Source organism: Oncorhynchus kisutch, linkage group LG5, assembly GCF_002021735.2.
Source record: "Oncorhynchus kisutch isolate 150728-3 linkage group LG5, Okis_V2, whole genome shotgun sequence".
Taxonomy (NCBI): domain Eukaryota; kingdom Metazoa; phylum Chordata; class Actinopteri; order Salmoniformes; family Salmonidae; genus Oncorhynchus; species Oncorhynchus kisutch.
The window spans coordinates 25,861,659-25,881,512 of NC_034178.2; the positions used below are offsets into that span (position 1 = coordinate 25,861,659).

Genomic DNA, 19,854 nt, shown 5'->3' on the forward strand with positions numbered 1-19,854 from the left:
TACATATTGCAGCTTTAACTAGCCAGCTATACCGCTGTGGGAAACCTAGCCCAATATTGGACTAAAGGAGCCTAGCGTTACTCCTTAGTCCAAGGAGCTTACATGTCCTGTTTCTCAATTGCGGTACAGTTCTAGAAACGTAAATCCCTCTGCTTTCATATCCCATCAAAATAAATTCACAAATGCAAAATACATACTTACTGTACACAGTTTAAAAAAAAACAGATAACACAGTTGCAGCCGAGTATTTTATTTTGGGTAGGGTAGTGTGTACGGTACAGTACATCATTGGGGCCAAGCTTCCTGCAATCCAGGCCCTAACTAGGTGGTGTCAGAGGAAGGCCCCAAAAAATGGTCAAGTCATAGACTGTTCTCTCTGCTACCGCACGGCAAGTGGTACCGGAGTGCCAAGTCTAGAACCAAAAGGCTACATACTTACTGTACGCAGTTTTTTTAAACCAATAACACAGTTGCAGCCGACAGTATTTTATATTGACAACACGCTTGTGCCGTCTGTCTTCTGTTTACACACAGGTGTTAGGAGATGCAGATAGCTAATTAGCACAGGTAGTTCACTCTGTTTTGGTCTGTTTTCAATAAACAAGTGGTGTAACATGAAAATATGGCCATGTGGGAAACATAACCCTAACCCTATAAAGGTGTCACGGCACGGCAAGTTGTACCGGAGCTCCAAGTCAAGAACCAAAAGGCTTCTTAACAGCTTTTACCCCCAAGCCATAAGACTGCTGAACAATTAATCAAATGGCCATCCAGACTATTTACATTGACGCCCCCCCTCCATTTGTTTTTATACTGCTGCTACGCACTGTCTATGATCTATGCTTAGTCACTTTACCCATACCTACTTGTACAAATTACCTTGGCTAACCTGTACCCCTGCACATTGACTCGGTACCGGTACCCCCTGTATATAGCCTTGCTATTGTTATTTTATTGTATACTTTTTATGATTTATTTGCTTTAGTGTATTCAGTAAATCTTTTCTTCACTTTATCTTGAACTGCGTTGTTGGTTAAGGGCTTGATTTGAATACAGCAAAGAAATAACAACGATTTAGAACTCTCCTTCTCTTCAACCTTTCAGAGATAAACTACCGCCTGCTCTCACCAACCCCGTCACACAATGAATGGGAATAGGAAGGAATACTCTGATAGGCTAGGAGCTTAATGGAAGGGTGGGAAATAGAAAATGAACTGGTGAGCTAGAGGCTCCAAATAAGTGGAGTGATTTAAACTTAAGTGTGGCCTTTTAGACTGTGGTAAGGAGGGTGTATTCGACCATTTTGGGTGGCATTTGGTCCCGGAAGCAGTGCTATTATGGGGCACAGTGGTCATCCATTTTAGGCACAGCGTGGTGGTATTGACCATAGACACTCAGGAAGAAAGTTAGGAGGCGACCCAAACCCAGACCAACACGTATAGTATGGAGGAATAGGGAGGTTTGTGTGTGTGTTTCGAGTACAGTGAAATGCTTAACTTGCGAGCCCTACACAACAGTACAGTAATTCAATATCAAAATAGTATAACAAATAAGAAAAGAATAATACAAAATAAATGAGAAGTAGAAAATAAGAGAAAGAAAAAATATGAATGTAAGCTATATACAGGGTCAGTGGCAGTACCACATATACAATGTGCAGGATACTGGGGTATTTGAGGTAGATACCTTATATACATAGGAAGGAATTAGGAGAAAGTGACTGGTAGCAGGATAAATAATAATAATAGTAAACAGTGTGGCAGCAGAGTGTGTGTGTGTGTGAACAGTAATGTAGTGGTCGTAATACATCTAATCAATAATCATTTTAGCAGCAGTGTGGCCTTAGTAATGAGTTTGTGAGTAAGAGTGACAGTGAAGGTGTGTGTGTCTGAGTAGGTAGAGACCTGTGGATGCACATAGAGTCAGTGTGGCTTGTCTGTGGGAGAGGGAGAGCAGTAGTTGTTTGCCATTTAATAGCCATATGGCCAGGGGATAGAGGATGTTTAGCAGTCTGTTGGTCTGAGCCTTGATGCACTGGTACTGCCTGCTGGACGGGAGCATGGAGAACAGTCATGTTTTGGGTGGCTAGTCTCTTGCAATTTTACGGGCCTTCTCAGCACCACCTGACCTTCTCCCTGTAGGCTCTCATCGCCGCTGGTGATCAGGTCTACCACCAGCATGTCATCTGGAAACTTGATGATGGAGTTGGAGTCGTGTGCGGTCACACAGTCGTGGCTGAAGAGGGAGTACAGGAGGGGGATAAGCTCACAACCCTGGGGTGCCTTCGTGTTGAGGGTCAGCGTGGTGGAGGTGTTGTAGCCTACTCTTACCACCTGGTGTTGGCTCATCAGGAAGTCCAGGATCCAGTTGCAGAGGGAGGTGGTCAGTCCCAGGGTCCCGAGCTTGGTAACGAGCTTGGAGGGAACTATGGTGTTGAACGCTGAGCTGTAGTCAATGAACAGCATCCACCCTATTGGACTCCCAATCATGGCCGGTTGTGTTACAGCCTGGAATCGAACCAGGTTCTGTAGTGACGCCTCTAGCACTGAGGTACAGTGCCTTAGACCGCTGTGCCACACGGGAGCCCATATGCCCTGAGGACACGCCCCGAAATATCGTCTGGCCCTGCGGCCTTAAGAGTGTTTTTTATTATTATTAATATATATATATTTATTTTTACCCCTTTTTCTCTCCAATTTCGTGGTATCCAATTGGTAGTTACAGTCTTTCTCATCCTGCAACTCCCATACGGACTTGTGAGAGGCGAAGGTCGAGAGCAATGCGCCCTCCCGAAACATGACCCAACCAAGCTGCATTGCTTCTTGGCACAATGCCCGCTTAACCCGGAAGTCAGCCACACCAATATGTCGGAGGAAACACCGTACACCTGGTGACCGTGTCAGCATGCATGCACCCGTTCCGCTACAGGAGCGCGATGGGACAATGACATCCCTGCCGGCCAAACCCTCCACTACCCCGGACGACGCTGGGCCAATTGTGCGCCGCCCCATGGGTCTCCCGGTTGCAGCCGGCAGTGACAGAGCCTGGACTCGAACCAGGATCTCTAGTGGCACTGCTAGCAACTGCGATGCAGACCCGTTTAAAAACCTTACATCAGCCTCGAAGAGAGAGATCACCCATTCCTCAGCGGGGGCCCTCATGCAGGGATCTGTGTTGTTATCGAAGCATTCAAAAAATGCTGGTAGAGAGGCATCGTTGGGCAGATCATGGCTAGGTAGTCAGAGCCGGGAAATAACAGGATTCCACCATGTTCTGATATTGCCCTTTTGCCTGTTTGATGGCTTTGTGGAGGTCATAACGGGACTTCTTGTATGCGTTTGTGTCATCAGCCGTAGCCCCAGGGTTGGCTGTGATAGCCCTGTGAGCGGTAGCTCGTTCCTTTAACTTAATGCGTAACTCAGTTTTCATCCAGAGCTTTTGAACGCTGAAGCAGTAAATCTTCACTGTGGGGATGATGTCGGTGATGCATTTCTTGATGATGGAGGTGGTTAGCTCGTCGATGCTATCGGCGGAGTCCCAGTCAGCACTAGCAAAGCAGTCCTGCAGCATAGCTTCTGGTTCGGTAGGCCCTTTTTCTACAGCGCACGTCACAGGTACTCCCTGTTTGAGCTTTGTTTGTAAACAAGAACCAGGAGTCATGATCTGATTTGCCGAAGAGGGGACGAGGGAAGGTCTTGCATGCTTGCTTGTGGGTTGAGTAACGGTGGTCTTTATCGCCCCCTAGTGGTGTGCCACATTCTCTCTCACACACACACACACACACACACACAGTCTTTAGAATCCCTTACCATTAGACGCAGTGAAATCGATGGCCACAGTGAAATTGATCTGGGTCCTGAAATGAGGATATAGAAGAGAGAGTGAAAAATCAACAAGAGAAGTACAGGTAGACTACCAGATAATTATACGCAAAGCACAAACAAAATATATTTTCTCTGGACACACACACACACACGTGAACAAGCACACACATGCACACACACAGACACACACAATGTAAATGTAATATATGGGAATTGTAGTCACGATCATATATTTAAGTGACCCTGGCAATTAATTCACTCTATATCAGTGTGTGTGTGTGTGTGTGTGTGTGTGTGTGTGTGTATGTGTGTGTGGACTGAAATGTCTTATTCTTATTCCCTTTAGGAAGAGGAGAAGGGGCGAGAGGTGCATGACATCCTCACATTGAGCTGAATAACAAGCAATTAGACTGCTGGAGCACTTAAGAGAAACATAACCATAATCCAATTTTCCTACTGATGAAATGCTCTTTAGCTGCAACGCTAATATATGAGTGAGAGAATAAACTCCAGATAACCTCGTTACAGATCAACCCAGAAAGAATACAACAATAAGAAAGAGTCAAATATTCACATTGATATTTCGGGACAGAGGGAGGGATGGAGAGATTTGGGATTTTATTTGGATCCCTATTAGCCGTTGCAAAACCACCAGGTACTCTTCCTGGGGTCCACACAAAACATAAAACAATAACAGACAAGAACAGCTCAAGGACAGAGCTACATACATTTAAAATAAATATAGAAATTAAAAAGGTCCTATGCTGACAAAACACTTAGGAAAAACGTATTACTTTACTTTACATCCAAGTTATTTAGGTCAGATAGGAGAGAGTCGTAGTGCTGTGAGGTGTTGTTTTATTTGTTTCTTAATTAAGCTGATTTTGTTGTTTGATTGAGCAATTTGAGATAGAAGGGCATTCCATGTAACTATGGGTCTATACAATATTGTGTGTTGCCTTAAATTTGTTTTCAAATTGGGGACTGTGACGAGACCCCTGGTAGCATGTCTGGTGGGGTATGTATGTCTGTCAGAACTGTATGTTATATTATTCAAGATGTGATAAAACCAGAGCCTGCAGGACTTTTTGGGTCGAATGTGGTGTAAAAAAGCAGAGCATCTCTCTATCACAGACAGACCTCTCCCCATCTTTACAACAATTGAACCAATATGTCTTGACTATGACCATTTACAATCTAATGTAACACCAAGAAGTTTAGTTTCCTCAACTTGATCAACAGCCACGTCATTCATTACCAGATTCAGCTGAGGTCTAGAACTTAGGGAATGATTTGTACTAAATACAATGCTTTTAGTTTTAGATGCTGTATATTCAGGTCTAGTTAATTACTAGCAACCAATTCCAAAACTGACTGCAACTCTTTGTTTAGGGTTGCAGTGATTTTACTGGATGTTGTTGCTGATGTGTATAATCTTTAAACATCAGCATACATAGACACGCATGCTTTGTTTAAGGCTAGTGGTAGATCATTATTAAAATAGAGACCAAGACAGCTGCCTTGCGGAATACCACACTTTCCAGTAGAGTTTTCCTGCAGTTAATGACCAAAAGCTCCCAATTTGGCCTCATGAGTGGAATGTTATTAATAAAGATAAAAATCCAGTGTTTCTATGTCGAACATTTTTGTTATACAGTGGGGCAAAAAAGTATTTAGTCAGCCACCAATTGTGCAAGTTCTCCCACTTAACATGTTGAGAGAGGCCTGTAATTTTCATCATAGGTACACTTACAGACAAAATGAGGGGAAAAAAATCCAGAAAATCACATTGTAGGATTTTTTATGAATTTATTTGCAAATTATGGTGGAAAATAAGTATTTGGTCACCTACAAACAAGCAAGATTTCTGGCTCTCACAGACCTGTAACTTCTTCTTTAAGAGGCTCCTCTGTCCTCCACTCATTACCTGTATTAATGGCACCTGTTTGAACTTGTTATCAGTATAAAAGACTCTCTTTCTCTCTCTCGGAGGACCTGAGCCCTAGGACCATGCCCCAGGACTACCTGACATGATGACTCCTTGCTGTCCCCAGTCCATCTGACCGTGCTGCTGCTCCAGTTTCAACTGTTCTGCCTTATTATTATACGACCATGCTGGTCATTTATGAACATTTGAACATCTTGGCCATGTTCTGTTATAATCTCCACCCGGCACAGCCAGAAGAGGACTGGCCACCCCACATAGCCTGGTTCCTCTCTAGGTTTCTTCCTAGGTTTTGGCCTTTCTAGGGAGTTTTTCCTAGCCACCGTGCTTCTACACCTGCATTGCTTGCTGTTTGGTGTTTTAGACTGGGTTTCTGTACAGCACTTTGAGATATCAGCTGATGTACGAAGGGCTATATAAATAAATTTGATTTGATTTGATTTCTGACCACAACCTCAAACAGTCACACTCCAAACTCCACTATGGCCAAGACCAAAGAGCTGTCAAAGGACACCAGAAACAAAATTGTAGACCTGCACCAGGCTGGGAAGACTGAATCTGCAATAGGTAAGCAGCTTGGTTTGAAGAAATCAACTGTGGGAGCAATTATTAGGAAATGGAAGGTATACAAGACCACTGATAATCTCCCTCGATCTTGGGCTCCACGCAAGATCTCACCCCATGGGTCCAAATGATCACAAGAACGGTGAGCAAAAATCCCAGAACCACACAGGGGGGACCTAGTGAATGACCTGCAGAGAGCTGGGACCAAAGTAACAAAGCCTACCATCAGTAACACACTACGCCACAATGGACTCAAATCCTGCAGTGCCAGACGTGTCCCCCTGCTTAAGCCAGTACATGTCCAGGCCCGTATGACGTTCGCTAGAGAGCATTTGGATGATCCAGAAGAAGATTGGGAGAATGTCATATGGTCAGATGAAACCAAAATATAACCTTTTGGTAAAAACTCAACTCGTCGTGTTTGGAGGACAAAGAATTCTGAGTTGCATCCAAAGAACACCATACCTACTATGAAGCATGGGGGTGGAAACATAATGCTTTGGGGCTGTTTTTCTGCAAAGGGACCAGGACGACTGATCCGTGTAAAGGAAAGAATGAATGGGGCCATGTATCGTGAGATTTTGAGTGAAAACCTCCTTCCATCAGCAAGGGCATTGAAGATGAAACGTGGCTGCGTCTTTCAGCATGACAATGATCCCAAACACACCGCCCGGGAAACGAAGGAGTGACTTCGTAAGAAGCATTTGAAGGTCCTGGAGTGGCCTAGCCAGTCTCCAGATCTCAACCCCATAGAAAATCTTTGGAGGGAGTTGAATGTCCGTGTTGCCCAGCAACAGCCCCAAAACATCACTGCTCTAGAGGAGATCTGCATGGAGGAATGGGCCAAAATACCAGCAACAGTGTGTGAAAACCTTGTGAAGACTTACAGAAAACGTTTGACCTCTGTCATTGCCAACAAAGGGTATATAACAAAGTCTTGAGATAAACTTTTGTTATACCAAATACTTATTTTCCACCATAATTTGCAAATAAATTCATTAAAAATCCTACAATGTGATTTTCAGGATTTTTCTTCTCATTCTGTCTGTCATAGTTGAAGTGTACCTATGATGAAAATTACAGGCCTCTCTCATCTTTTTAAGTGGGAGAACTTGCACAATTGGTGGCTGACTAAATACTTTTTGCCCCACTGTATTTCAGTCTTCTGTGATGTATATAACGTACAATATTTGGGATGCAAACTCAAAATGGAATACATTTCAACTCTATATTTGACATGCTACTGGTGCCTTCTTTTTTAAGCCCAGAACTATGTGTGTGAGGTGTATACTTTTGTTTCAAATTAGATTTGTTTAAGACTACCAAGAATCACTCTGCGTGACCCTGATTTAGTCCACTGCAGTAAAAGGTTAAAGAATAGCTAGATAGCTCTTAACCCATGATATTGTAGAGAATGTAAAGCCATAACACATATGTTTTTCCAAAAACAGATTATGGTCAATAATATCAAAGGCTGCAATAAAAATCTAACAGTACAACTCCCACCACATTCTTATTAAACATTTCTTTCAACCAATCATCAGTCGTTTGTGTCAGTGCAGTACATGTTGAGTGCCCGTCTCTATAACCTTGCTGAAAGTATGTTATTAATTTGTTCACAGAAAAATAGCATTGCATCTGGTCAAAACCATTTTTTTCCCCCAAAGGTTTGCTAAGAGCCGGCAGGAAGCTGATAGGTAGGCTGTTAGATCTAGTAAAAGGGTACTTTACCATTCTTGGGTATCGGAATGACTTTAGCTTACCTCCAGGTCTGATGACAAACACTTTTCTTCAGGCTCAAATTAAAGATATGACAAACAGGAGTGGCAATATAGTCCAATACCATCCTCAGTCGCTTTCCATCTGTTGTCAATATCAGGTGGTTTCTTATTATTGATGGACAACAATAATTTCCCACCTTTCCCACACTAACTTTACAGAATTCTAAATTACAATGTGTTTTCTTTCTTTTTTATTTGGGATTTTATGCATAAATATGACGGCTCGCGGGTTGTTGTTGACATTTCATGTCTGAGTTTGCCCACTTTACCAAATACCAAATAATTGACAATATCAAAAGGTCTTGTGATGAATGAGCCTTCTGATTCAATGAAGTTGAATTGGTCATTCTGCCCATAATTTAATTTAAAGTGCTCAAAAGGCTTTTCCATCATACTTTATATAATTGAACTTACTAGTTTCATAATACAATTTATTGTTCTTTTTGTTCAGTTTAGTCATATATTATTTAAATTGGCAGTAAGTCTGCCAAGCAGCTGTGCAGCCAGACTTATTAGCCACTCCTTTGCTTCCTCTCTCTCAACCATAACATTTTTCAATTCCTCATCAATCCACAGAGCCTTAACAGTTCTAACAGTCCGTTTCTTAATAGGTGCATGCTTCTCAATAACTGGAAGAAACAATTTCATAAATGCAACAAGTTCAGCATCTGGATGCTCCTCGTTACACACATCAGACCAACAAATACTTTTTACATCTTCAACATAGGAATCCTCACAAAATGTTTTGCACAATCTCTTATATACTATTTTAGGCCCAGCCTTTGGAACTTTGGCTTTTCTGGATATAGCCACTATATTATGGTCACTACATGGTCCCTACAGAGTTAGAAATGGAGGGAGGAGAGATATGATGGTCAAACCTCTAGGATCCAGGTATTTATTAATAGTTATGGGGAGCCGTGCTCCCCTGATTTGCACCTTCCCTGGGTCAACCAGACTGAATACTGAGCTCGGCATTGCTTAATTTCTCTTATCAGTCTGGTTAACCAGGCTAGATTTCTCAGATCTCCCTCCCTCCCCAGCTGTGTGTGTGTGTGTGTGGCCCTGTGTGTAAGAATAGGTCAAGGTCAGTGTGTGTAATCAGATTGAGAGGAAGTAGGAAGCAGCTCCCCTCAGTCTCCTTTCACAAAAGTGACCCCTTGTCCAGTAAGAAGCTCTGGCATTGGGGTTAACATGGAGATCTACACCCTTTCTTCCCACCTGACTGACTAACTGTACGTACAACCTTGCCTTCCATTCTTCCGTCTGTACTCTCTGTAATGTACAATACATTTGCATTCAGTGCTACCATTCATTGGAGTGTTCTCTTCACAACGTAGAGAGGTAAGCCAGGGTGCTGTGTATGTGTGGATGTGTTCCTAAGTACTGTTCGAGGTGTTTTCAAACTATTCCCAGTACTTGCACTAGACTGGCTGCTTTTCTGCTGCAATGTCTTCTTTTGATTTGAGCTGGCACATAATCAATTCACTGTCAGCATCTCCTTCGCGCACAACACCCACTACCAATATCCTAGATCACTCCGGCAGTTCACAGGCTCACTTGCTTACACGCAAACTTTTTGTTGTTGTTGTATTTTCTCTTCGTTGAAACAGAATGTCACGAATGAAAGGGATGCGGCAAGGGGGAGGATAAATACACACATGAGGGCGCAGGTGGGGTTTGAACCCGTGTCGCAAGGGTCCATGTGTGGCCCCGAGTCAGCCGCGCTACCACTAGACTCTGGATGATATTTCAAAATGAATTGTAAAACCCATTTCTGACACATTGCCCTGCCCAGTCAGTATAGATCCAGGTCAATATGCAATGCACTTTGCTCTATCTATAGTCCTTTCTTTCAGTCGCCCTGAATTTAGCCCAACCTTTTTTTTCACCTTCGCCCATTCCTTCCCAGTCATCTCATATCTCAAAACTTTTCTCCTCTCTGCCAAGATGTGGCTGATGTAGTTTAAACCATTTCCCTCCTAAGAGGGGCCATAAACCAGAACCAGAAAGGTAGAGATATAGGGCCATTTATCCTCTCACCTCATTACCTCCCTGTCCTTTATTGTGATCCTGAATGGAACGGGCCATTGCAGTCAATGTGAATGAATGAATGAATGAATGAGAGAACATGTGTTTCCCATGCCAATAAAGCCTGTTGAATTGAATTGTATTGAGAAAAAGGGAGAGAGAGAGAACCTTATTATGAAGGGCTTTTTATTCCAAGTGTCTGCGTTGGCTTAATGGTCCTAAACGGTCACTGATGGTCCTGAGAGGATTGGTCATAGCCAGGAGGGAACATTCTGATCTCTCTGATGAAGGCCTCAATAGACAGTAGCTTTCAATAAGTCTCATTTTCATCAGATGAATATCTTTTCATAGATAGTTTGTTTTTGTCTCAACTTTCATTCCCCAGAGAATAGAGGTCAGATCATGTTTTATCTTGTAGAGTAGAAGTGTCATTACTCTTGTTAGAGCCCTCCAGCTGAAGGGTGTCAGTGAGCTCTGTCACCGTTGTCAAATCTGCTACATCTGAAAAGCCCTGGAACCTCTGAAATGTCACCTCTCTACTTGTGACGGATGTTGTGATCAAAGCATTGTCCTCGATAACTTAAAGGGACACTTCACCCACCATAATACAGTCGATACCGCCAACGTGTGTAAGCCATCTGTTATTTAGAAACTAGGCTGTTTAGATATGGAATTTATGCCAGGCTGTTTATTGCTATAAGGATATTATTTGTTATTAATATCTATGTATGTACAGTATATATGGCCTAGAATGTATGTCTTAAAGACAGGAAATCATTAATGCATGGAATGATTCCTGTCAGGGATAAGCGCTGGGAGATGTACGATGCTGTGGATGTGCATAAACGTACACTACATACACTACACTACACTACAAAGCTCGTCGAACATCGGATTTCAAAATCATGGGCATTCATATGGAGTTGGTCCCCTCCCTTTGCTGCTATAACAGCCTCCACTCTTCTGCGAAGGCTTTCCACTAGATGTTGGAAGATTGCTGAGGGACTTGCTTCCATTCAGCCACAAGAGCATTAGTGAGGTTGGGCACTGATGTTGGGCGATTAGGCCGAGCTCGCAGTCGGCGTTCTCGACAAAACATTTCTGTATGGGCCATGCTTTGTGCACGGGAGCATTGTCATGCTGAAACATGAAAGGGCCTTCCCAAAATAGCACAAAATCGTCTAGAGTCATTATAATCTGTAGTGTTAAGATTTCCCTTCACTGGAACTAAGAGGCCTAGACCGAACCATGAAAAACAGCCGCAGACCATTATACGTCCTCCACCAAACTTTACAGTTGGCACTATCATTGTGGCAGGTAGCGTTCTCCTGGCATCCGCCAAACCCAGATTCGTCTGTCGGATGGTGTAATTCAACACTCCAGAGAACGTGTTTTCACTGCTCCAGAGTCCTATGGCGGAGAGTTTTACACCACCAGCCGATGCTTGGCATTGCGCATGGTGATTTTAGGCTTGTATGCGGCTGCTCATCCATGGAAACCCATTTCATGAAGCTTCCAACTAATAGTTATTGTGAAGACGTTGAGTCCAGGGGCAGTTTGGAACTCGGTAGTGAGTGTTGCAGCCGAGGACAGACGATTTATATGCACTATGCACTTCAGCATTCGGTTTTCCTGTTCTGTGAGTTTGTGTGGTCTACCACTTCGTGGCTGAGCCATTGTTGTTCCTAGACGTTTCCACTTCACAATAAGAGCACTTACATTTGACCAGGGCAGCTTTAGCAGGGCAGTCATTTGACGAACTAACTGGAAAGGTGGCATCCTATGACGGTGCCACATTGAAAGTCAATGAACTCTTCAGTAAGGCCATTCTACTGCCATTGTTTGTCTATGGAGATTGCATGGCGGTGTGCTCGATTGCATAACCAATTCAAATGTTATTGGTCACATACATATGGTTAGCAGACGTTAAGACGAGTGTAGCGAAACGCTTGTATACACCTGTCAGCAATGGGTGTGGCTGAAGCAGCCGAATCCACAAATTTGAAGGGGTGTCCACATACTTTTAAATATTGTGTATATCACAGAATGTGGGTGTGTTTGTGTGTGTTGTATGTGGTATGTGTGTTCCCTTCTCCTCCCACTCACCCTCCCTTGATGTAATCCAGGAAGGTGCACTCGGATTCCACTGAAAAGGAGAGGAGGGTCACCTGGGAGAGAAAGCACAAAGAGAAACATGAGACCTCAGTACCCATTCACATCCAGACCACTCAATACACACACACACACACACACACACACACACACACACACACACACACACACACACACACACACACACACACACACACACACACACACACACACACACACACACACACTCCCTTGTGCCCATATAGACCAGTAGCATATGTTGACTTAGACAGAGCCACTGTATCCAGTAGCACATCACTCTCCTCATCCTGAAACAAGACGTGGGATGTGGCAGGGTGCAACCTACTCTCATCACAGACGCATACTGTAGATGATTGATGAGTTCATTACTACACTCTCTGAAACCACGGGGGAGAGGGGAGAAAGAGAGGAAGCGAGAGACAGATAGAACAACATTAAGCGAGAGAGAGGGTGGGATGCGTATGTACAGCTCCATCTGGGAGCGAGAGAGAGAGAGAGAGAGAGAGAGAGAGAGAGAGAGAGAGAAAGAGAGAGCAGATGGGAACGTGGGATCTGGGCCCTGTAATCAGTCTTCGTAGCGAGCCAATATCACATTAGCCGCCGCATGCTACGAGATGCTAACTCCACTACTCCCACTCTCAGATCTCTCCTGGGGTGTGAGGGGAGACTTTCATATTCTTCCTTCCTTTCTTTTTTTATTCCTTCATTCCTTTCTTCCTCTCTTCCGTCTCCTTCCTCCCACGGTTCTCTGCTGTTGTCATTGTTCAAGAACCTCTCTCACCCTCTCTTGTTCGATCGCTTTGCTAACTTTACTTTACCTACTCACCCCTCCTCCCTCGACAGCCTCCCTCCATCTGTCAATGTTACGAAACAATGTACAGTACACTAGCTAGTTAGCTGGCTCTAAGAACTCACAGCTCTGCGTGTTTCTCTGACAGAGATGGGCACTATTGTCTAATGTCTTTAGACAGCTGAAGCGGACAGACATGTGTGTTCTTCATCTTTCACTTTCACAAGTTTTAATTAGCAGGAAGGCGAGAGAAGAGGAGATACCAGTTAATGAGCAAAACCTGCATTGACAATCACAGTCTATGGTTGGTAGCACTGCTCCTTTCAACAGAGCCCAGATAACCATCAGAGAAAAGCATCATAATTACCAGAAGAAAAAGTGCAGAGGAGGCGAGTGAGGAGTGAGGGAGAGAGAAAAGGGGAGGGAGGGATGGATAGTAGCGAAGGACGACCGCAACGTTCTAACGCTCATAATGTGTAGGCTATAATCACCGTTCCAGAATTCCCATATTTCTTTTTCTTCATTTTCTTTTTGATATTCACCACCTAAGAGAAGAAACAAAATGACCAAATTAGAGAGAAAGAATAAGCAATTATGTTACGTTTAGGAGAGATTTGGAGGATGGTGGACATGGAGGGAATTCTCCTCACAGCAGGGGGCTTTTAGGAAGGAAAAAAACCAAGTAATTATGTAAGAAAGGAGGCAGCGATGAGAAGTGTAGTACCATACATCTCCTGTAGGGGAAAGGCTGTTTCTCTGAACGAGAGAGAGAGAGGGTGTGATACAGGTTTCATGTTCCATTAGTCAACTGTAAAATGTATACGTACTGTAGTTTTCCAAGAAACCTCTTTGTCTAATTCTCTAAATCTATTTTCTCTCTCTCTCTGCTCCCCCCTTTCTCTCTCTCCTATCTCTTTTCCCATCATCTCTCCCCCTCTCTCTCCCCACATATACACACCCGTTCCCTCTCCAGCTCTGCTTCCCTTTCTTTCTCTCTCCCCCTCTCTCTCTCTCCACCCCCCCCCCCCCTGCATCCCCCCGCCCCACCCTCTCTCCTTCTGTTCCCTGTCCATCTCTGTTCCTCCCTAATTAAGTTCTGTAACCAGCATAATGAGAGGGTGTGTAGGAGGGAGGGACACCATAAAGAGGCATTCTAATGGATAGAAGCATTACCTAGGTTCAAATAGTATTTGAAATAATTTAAAATACTTTAGCTGGGTTTGATTGGGCTTGCCTGGTACAATGGAACCAATAGAATAATTGAAAAAGTCAAAACCCCGCCCATCTGGATCTCCAGGCAGACTAGGAGAAACGTTTGAAGTATTTAAAATGATTTCAAAAGTATTTGAACCCAGGTCTGACTGATGGAAGGCAGGACTGGAAGATGGGGCTGGAGAGAGGGGGCCACTATTGACAGGCTGGATGTGGGAGGAAGACGGATGGTACCAACTGACTGTCGGTGCATGAATAAACAGAGAGGCACACATACTGCATGTCTAACGGAGGTGTAATGGAGTTGGTTCGGTGAACCATACCCTGAGTGATGTGTAACCGTGACTGAGAGCTGAGGACTCGCATTAGCTCCCCATTGCAAGAAGCAAGATGTTTTATCCAGAAGTAGGTTTACTGTAAACTGAGTCTGGGAAACTAGCCCTAAATTATATTACAGCACTGATCCAAGACAACATTAGTCCTTTTACAATTGAGAGAGAATGATGAGCAGAAGATTCACTGGAGGTTTCGGTGGCAAAGTATGAATCAAAGTCTAAAGGGGAAAAAAACGATCTCGTTTGTGCTTCCAAAGACAAAAGCTGCCTGGTCTCATTAAGGTCCCCTGTAGCGCCAAGGGGCCTGGAAGTGACAGACAGTGACAGGCCCTAATCTAATCTAGGGAAGACAATCTGGTTGACACGCAGACAGCAAAGAGACCTGCTGATGCTGAACCTAAATGAGCTTTCTGTCACTGTTCCTGTCCCTCTGCCAGGTAATACTAATGGTGAACACCATGTACAGAAGCAAGGTGACGTCTAAAAGATGGGCCGGCGTGTGTGTGTGTGTCTGTGTGTGTGTGTGTGTGTGTGTGTGTGTGTGTGCGCACGCGCCCTGTGTCAGCAAATCTCTGTGAAATAGATCATAATAGATCATAAACAAAGGTGAAATAAACAATCAGCAATGAACAGGAAACCTTAAACTCACAAAAGTTTCAGAAGAATAGAGATGTTCCAAAGTTATATTATGGTTATGTACAGTATTCTAACAATGCGCAAATAGTTGAAGTACAGAGGGGAGACAAATTAACATAATTATGGGTTGTATTTACAATGGTGTTTGTGCTTCACTGGATATGTTTTAGATTTCTTTGTGGGTCTGCGTAAACTGAGGGGAAAAAAATCAAAAATAAACATCCCTTTTTCAGGACCCTGTCTTTCAAAGATAATTCGTAAAAATCCAAATAACTTCACAAATCTTCATTGTAAAGGGTTTAAACACTGTTTTCCATGCTTTTTCAATGAACCATGAACAATTAATGAACATGCACCTGTGGCACGGTCGTTAAGACACTAACAGCTTACAGACGGTAGGCAATTAAGGTCACAGTTATGAAAACTTAGGACACAAAAGAGGCCTTTCTACTGACTCTGAAAAACACCAAAAGAAAGATGCCAAGGGTCCCTGCTCGTCTGCGTGAATGTGCCTTAGGCACGCTGCAAGGAGGCATGAGGACTGCAGATGTGGCCAGGGCAATAAATTGCAATGTCCATACTGTGAGAAGCCTAAGACAGCGCTACAGGGAGACAGGATGGACTGCCGATTGTCCTCGCAGTGGCAGACCACATGTAACAACACCTGGACAGGATCGGTACATCCGAACATCACACCCGCGGGACAGGTACAGGATGGCAACAACAACTGACCGAGTTACACCAAGAACGCACAATCCCTCCATCAGTGCTCAGACTGTCCGCGATAGGCTGAGAGAGGCTGGACTGAGGGCTTGTAGGCCTGTTGTAAGGCAGGTCCTCACCAGACATCATAGGCAACAATGTCGCCTATGGGCACAAACCCACCGTCGCTGGACCAGACAAAAAGGCAAAAAGTGCTCTTCAACTGATGAGTCGCGGTTTTGTCTCAGCAGTGGTGATGGTCGGATTCGCATTTATCGTCGAAGGAATGAGCGTTACACCGAGACCTGTACTCTGGAGCGGGATCGATTTGGAGGTGGAGGGTCCGTCATAGTTTGGGGCGGTGTGCCACAGCATCATCAGACTGAGCTTGTTGTCATTGCAGGCAATCTCAACGCTGTGCGTTACAGGGAAGACATCCTCCTCCCTCATGTGGTACCCTTCCTGCAGGCTCATCCTGACTTGACCCTCCAGCATGACATTGCCACCAGCCATACTGCCCGTTCTGTGCATGATATCCCGCAAGACACGGATGTCAGTGTTCTGCCATGGCCAGCAAAGAGCCCGGATCTCAATCCCATTGAGCACATCTGGGACCTATTGGATCGGAGGGTGAGGGCTAGGGCCATTCCCCCCAGAAATGTCCGGGAACTTGCAGGTGCCTTGGTGGAAGAGTGGGGTAACATCTCACAGCAAGAACTGGCAAATCTGGTGCAGTCCATGAGGAGGAGATGCATTGCAGTACTTAATGCAGCTGGTGGCCACACCAGATACTGACTGTTACTTTTTTGACCCCCCTTTGTTCAGTGACACATTATTCCATTTCTGTTCGTCATATATCTGTGGAACTTGTTCAGTTTATGTCTCAGTTGTTGAATCTTGTTATGTTCATACAAATATTTACACATGTTAAACACAGTTGACAGTGAGGGGACGTTTCTTGTTTTGTTGAGTTTGTTTCTCTAATCTGGTCATACATTTGGCAGGAGGTTAGGAAGCGCAGCTTGGTTTCTGCCTATTTTTTGGGGCAGCGTGCACATAGCCTGTCTTCTCTTGAGAGCCGTGTCTGCCCAAGGCGGCCTTTCTCAATAGCAAGGCTATGCTCACTGAGTCTGTACAAAGTCAAATCTTTCGTTAATTTTGGGTCAGTCACAGTGGTCAGGTATTCTGCCACTGTATACTCTCTGTCTAGGGACAAATAACATTCCAGTTTTGCTCTGTCTTTCCAATGTGTCAAGTAATTATCTTTTAGTAATTCTTATGATTTGGTTGGGTCTAAATGTGCTGCAGGACTCTTCTCTAGGTTCATCTCTCTGTAGGTGATGGCTTTGTTATGGAAGGTTTGAGAATTGCTTCCTTTTAGGTGGTTGTAGAATTTGATGGCTCTTTTCTGGATTTTGATAGTTAGCGGGTATCGTCCTTATTCTGCTCTGCATGCATTATTTGGTGTTTTACATTGTGCACATTGTACTGTATGTTCCTTTTGATGGCGTAGAAGGCCCTTCTTGCCTTGTCTCACAGATCGTTCACAGTTACCTGTGGTACTGATGTTGAGGCCGAGGCAGGTATAGTTCTTTGTGTTGTCAAGGGCAACGTCTAGATGGAATTTGTATTTGTGTTCCTGGTAACTGGACCTTTATGGAACCCCATTATTGTTGTCTTACGGAGATTCACTGTTGAATCTGTGCAGAAGATCTAGGTGCTACTGTAGGCAAGATTTTAGCCTACTGCTCGCACGCACGCACGCACGCACGCACACACACACACACACACACACACACACACACACACACACACACACACACACACACACACACACACACACACACACACACACACACACACACACACACAGTCTTAAACAAAGGGAATTATGAATGCATGGAATAAATCCCTGCTGACGTTATACGATGCGGAGATGGTTTCTCTATATTCCTGACAGAACAGAACTATGTGTGTGTGTGTGTGTGTGTTTGCACGTGTGCGTTCGTTCGTGTGTGTGTCGGGAGGGACCAGAGGGATCAGAGAGGAGCATTCATTAGTTCTACTCCAAAATAAACACATAAACAAGAATAGAGCAGGGTGAATGAGGTTGAGGACGGGGGAGGAGGAGTGGGGGGCGGAGGGGTGATAGAGGAGGAGAGTTGTGATGCAGTAAGGGTATTGGAATATTTGTCACGCTGTCTTTGAACCACCTGCATGCATAGAGTCCCTTCAAAAACACGTGTTAGGTATTAGAGGACTTTCCAGATGCATTCCTAACACAATGGTCATCGGATAAGGTAAGACTTTCTATACACATTCCTAATTGCTCAAGAACTCTAATGCTTGAGGACAACAGCAACATTGGTTTCCCAGTCAATTCGTCATTGATTTAGACCAGAGGCGTCAAGAAAAGGCAGCATGGGGGAAAACAACAGACACTTTGTCTGTGATCCTGGAGGACTGAAGTTGAGTTTTATTTTGCATCCCAAATGGCACCCTATTCCCTATTTAGTGCACTACTTTAATCCTATGGGCCCTGCTTAAAAGGAGTGCACTATAGGGAATAAGGTGTCATTAGTTATCACCCGACCTTGCCCAGGTCCCCCTTGCAAAAGAGGACATCAGGGGTATTATTCTTGTTAAATAAAATACATTTGGGACGCAGCCCTAAACTTTTTGATCCCCTAACAGAAGCTATATGATGAAATAAATGAAAGAAAAGCTCACCTCATAGACATTGAACTGGCTCTGGCCTCGAGCCAGCTCCCGGTAACTAGTGGTGAACTCGCCTATGAAGTCATGGCTGACAGAGAGATGAGAGAGGAGAAAAGACAGGAGAGGAGAGATGAGAGAGCAGAAGAGAGGGGAGAAGAGAGAACACAGGAGAGAGAAGGTGGAGGGAGGACGGGGAGAAGAGAGAACACAGGAGAGAGAAGGTGGAGGGAGGACGGAGAGAAGAGAGAACACAGGAGAGAGAAGGTGGAGGGAGGACGGGGAGAAGAGAGAACACAGGAGAGAGAAGGTGGAGGGAGGACGGGGAGAAGAGAGAACACAGGAGAGAGAAGGTGGAGGGAGGACGGGGAGAAGAGAGGACACAGGAGAGAGAAGGTGTAGGGAGGACGGTGAGAAGAGAGAACACAGGAGAGAGAAGGTGGAGGGAGGACGGGGAGAAGAGAGAACACAGGAGAGAGAAGGTGGAGGGAGGACGGAGAGAAGAGAGAACACAGGAGAGAGAAGTTGGAGGGAGGACGGGGAGAAGAGAGGACACAGGAGAGAGAAGGTGGAGGGAGGACGGAGAGAAGAGAGAACACAGGAGAGAGAAGGTGGAGGGAGGACGGGGAGAAGAGAGGACACAGGAGAGAGAAGGTGGAGGGAGGACGGGGAGAAGAGAGAACACAGGAGAGAGAAGGTGGAGGGAGGACGGGGAGAAGAGAGAACACAGGAGAGAGAAGGTGGAGGGAGGACGGGGAGAAGCCGGAAGACATCCGTAATTTCAATAACATAATCGACACATCTTTTTTTCACCCTTTGAGCTAATGAAAGTTATAGGATAAACATGGCTATATTACATTCAGGTTCCACTGGACCGATAATAAACTCTTCGTGAAACATACACTGAGTGTAAATAACATTAGGAACAGGTGAATTCAGGTGAAAGCTATGATCCCTCATTGATGTCACTTGTTAAATATACTTCAGTCAGTGTAGATAAAGGGGGATGAGACAGTTTAAAGAAGGATTTCTAAGCCGTGAGACACGGATTATGTATTTGTGCCATTCAGAGGGTGACAAAACAAATTATGTGCCTTTTGAATGGGGTACGGTAGTGCGTGCCAGGCGCACCGGTTTGGGTCAAGAACTGCAACGCTGCTGGGTTTTTCACGCTCAACAGGTTCCG

At 44.5% G+C, this 19,854-nt stretch overlaps 1 protein-coding gene across 2 annotated transcripts in view; it reads right to left on the reverse strand.

Moving 5' to 3' along the window:
* LOC109891498 (copine-5) overlaps positions 1-19,854 on the reverse strand; it is a 203,127-nt gene that overhangs the window by 28,211 nt on the left and 155,062 nt on the right. For both annotated transcript variants that reach the window (XM_031824730.1, XM_031824729.1), the window contains 4 exons: positions 18,684-18,759; positions 13,560-13,613; positions 12,252-12,313; positions 3,810-3,856 (listed from right to left, as the gene is read on the reverse strand). In XM_031824730.1, coding sequence (XP_031680590.1) covers positions 3,810-3,856; positions 12,252-12,313; positions 13,560-13,613; positions 18,684-18,759 — 239 coding nt within the window. The remainder of the gene's footprint in view (positions 1-3,809; positions 3,857-12,251; positions 12,314-13,559; positions 13,614-18,683; positions 18,760-19,854) is intronic.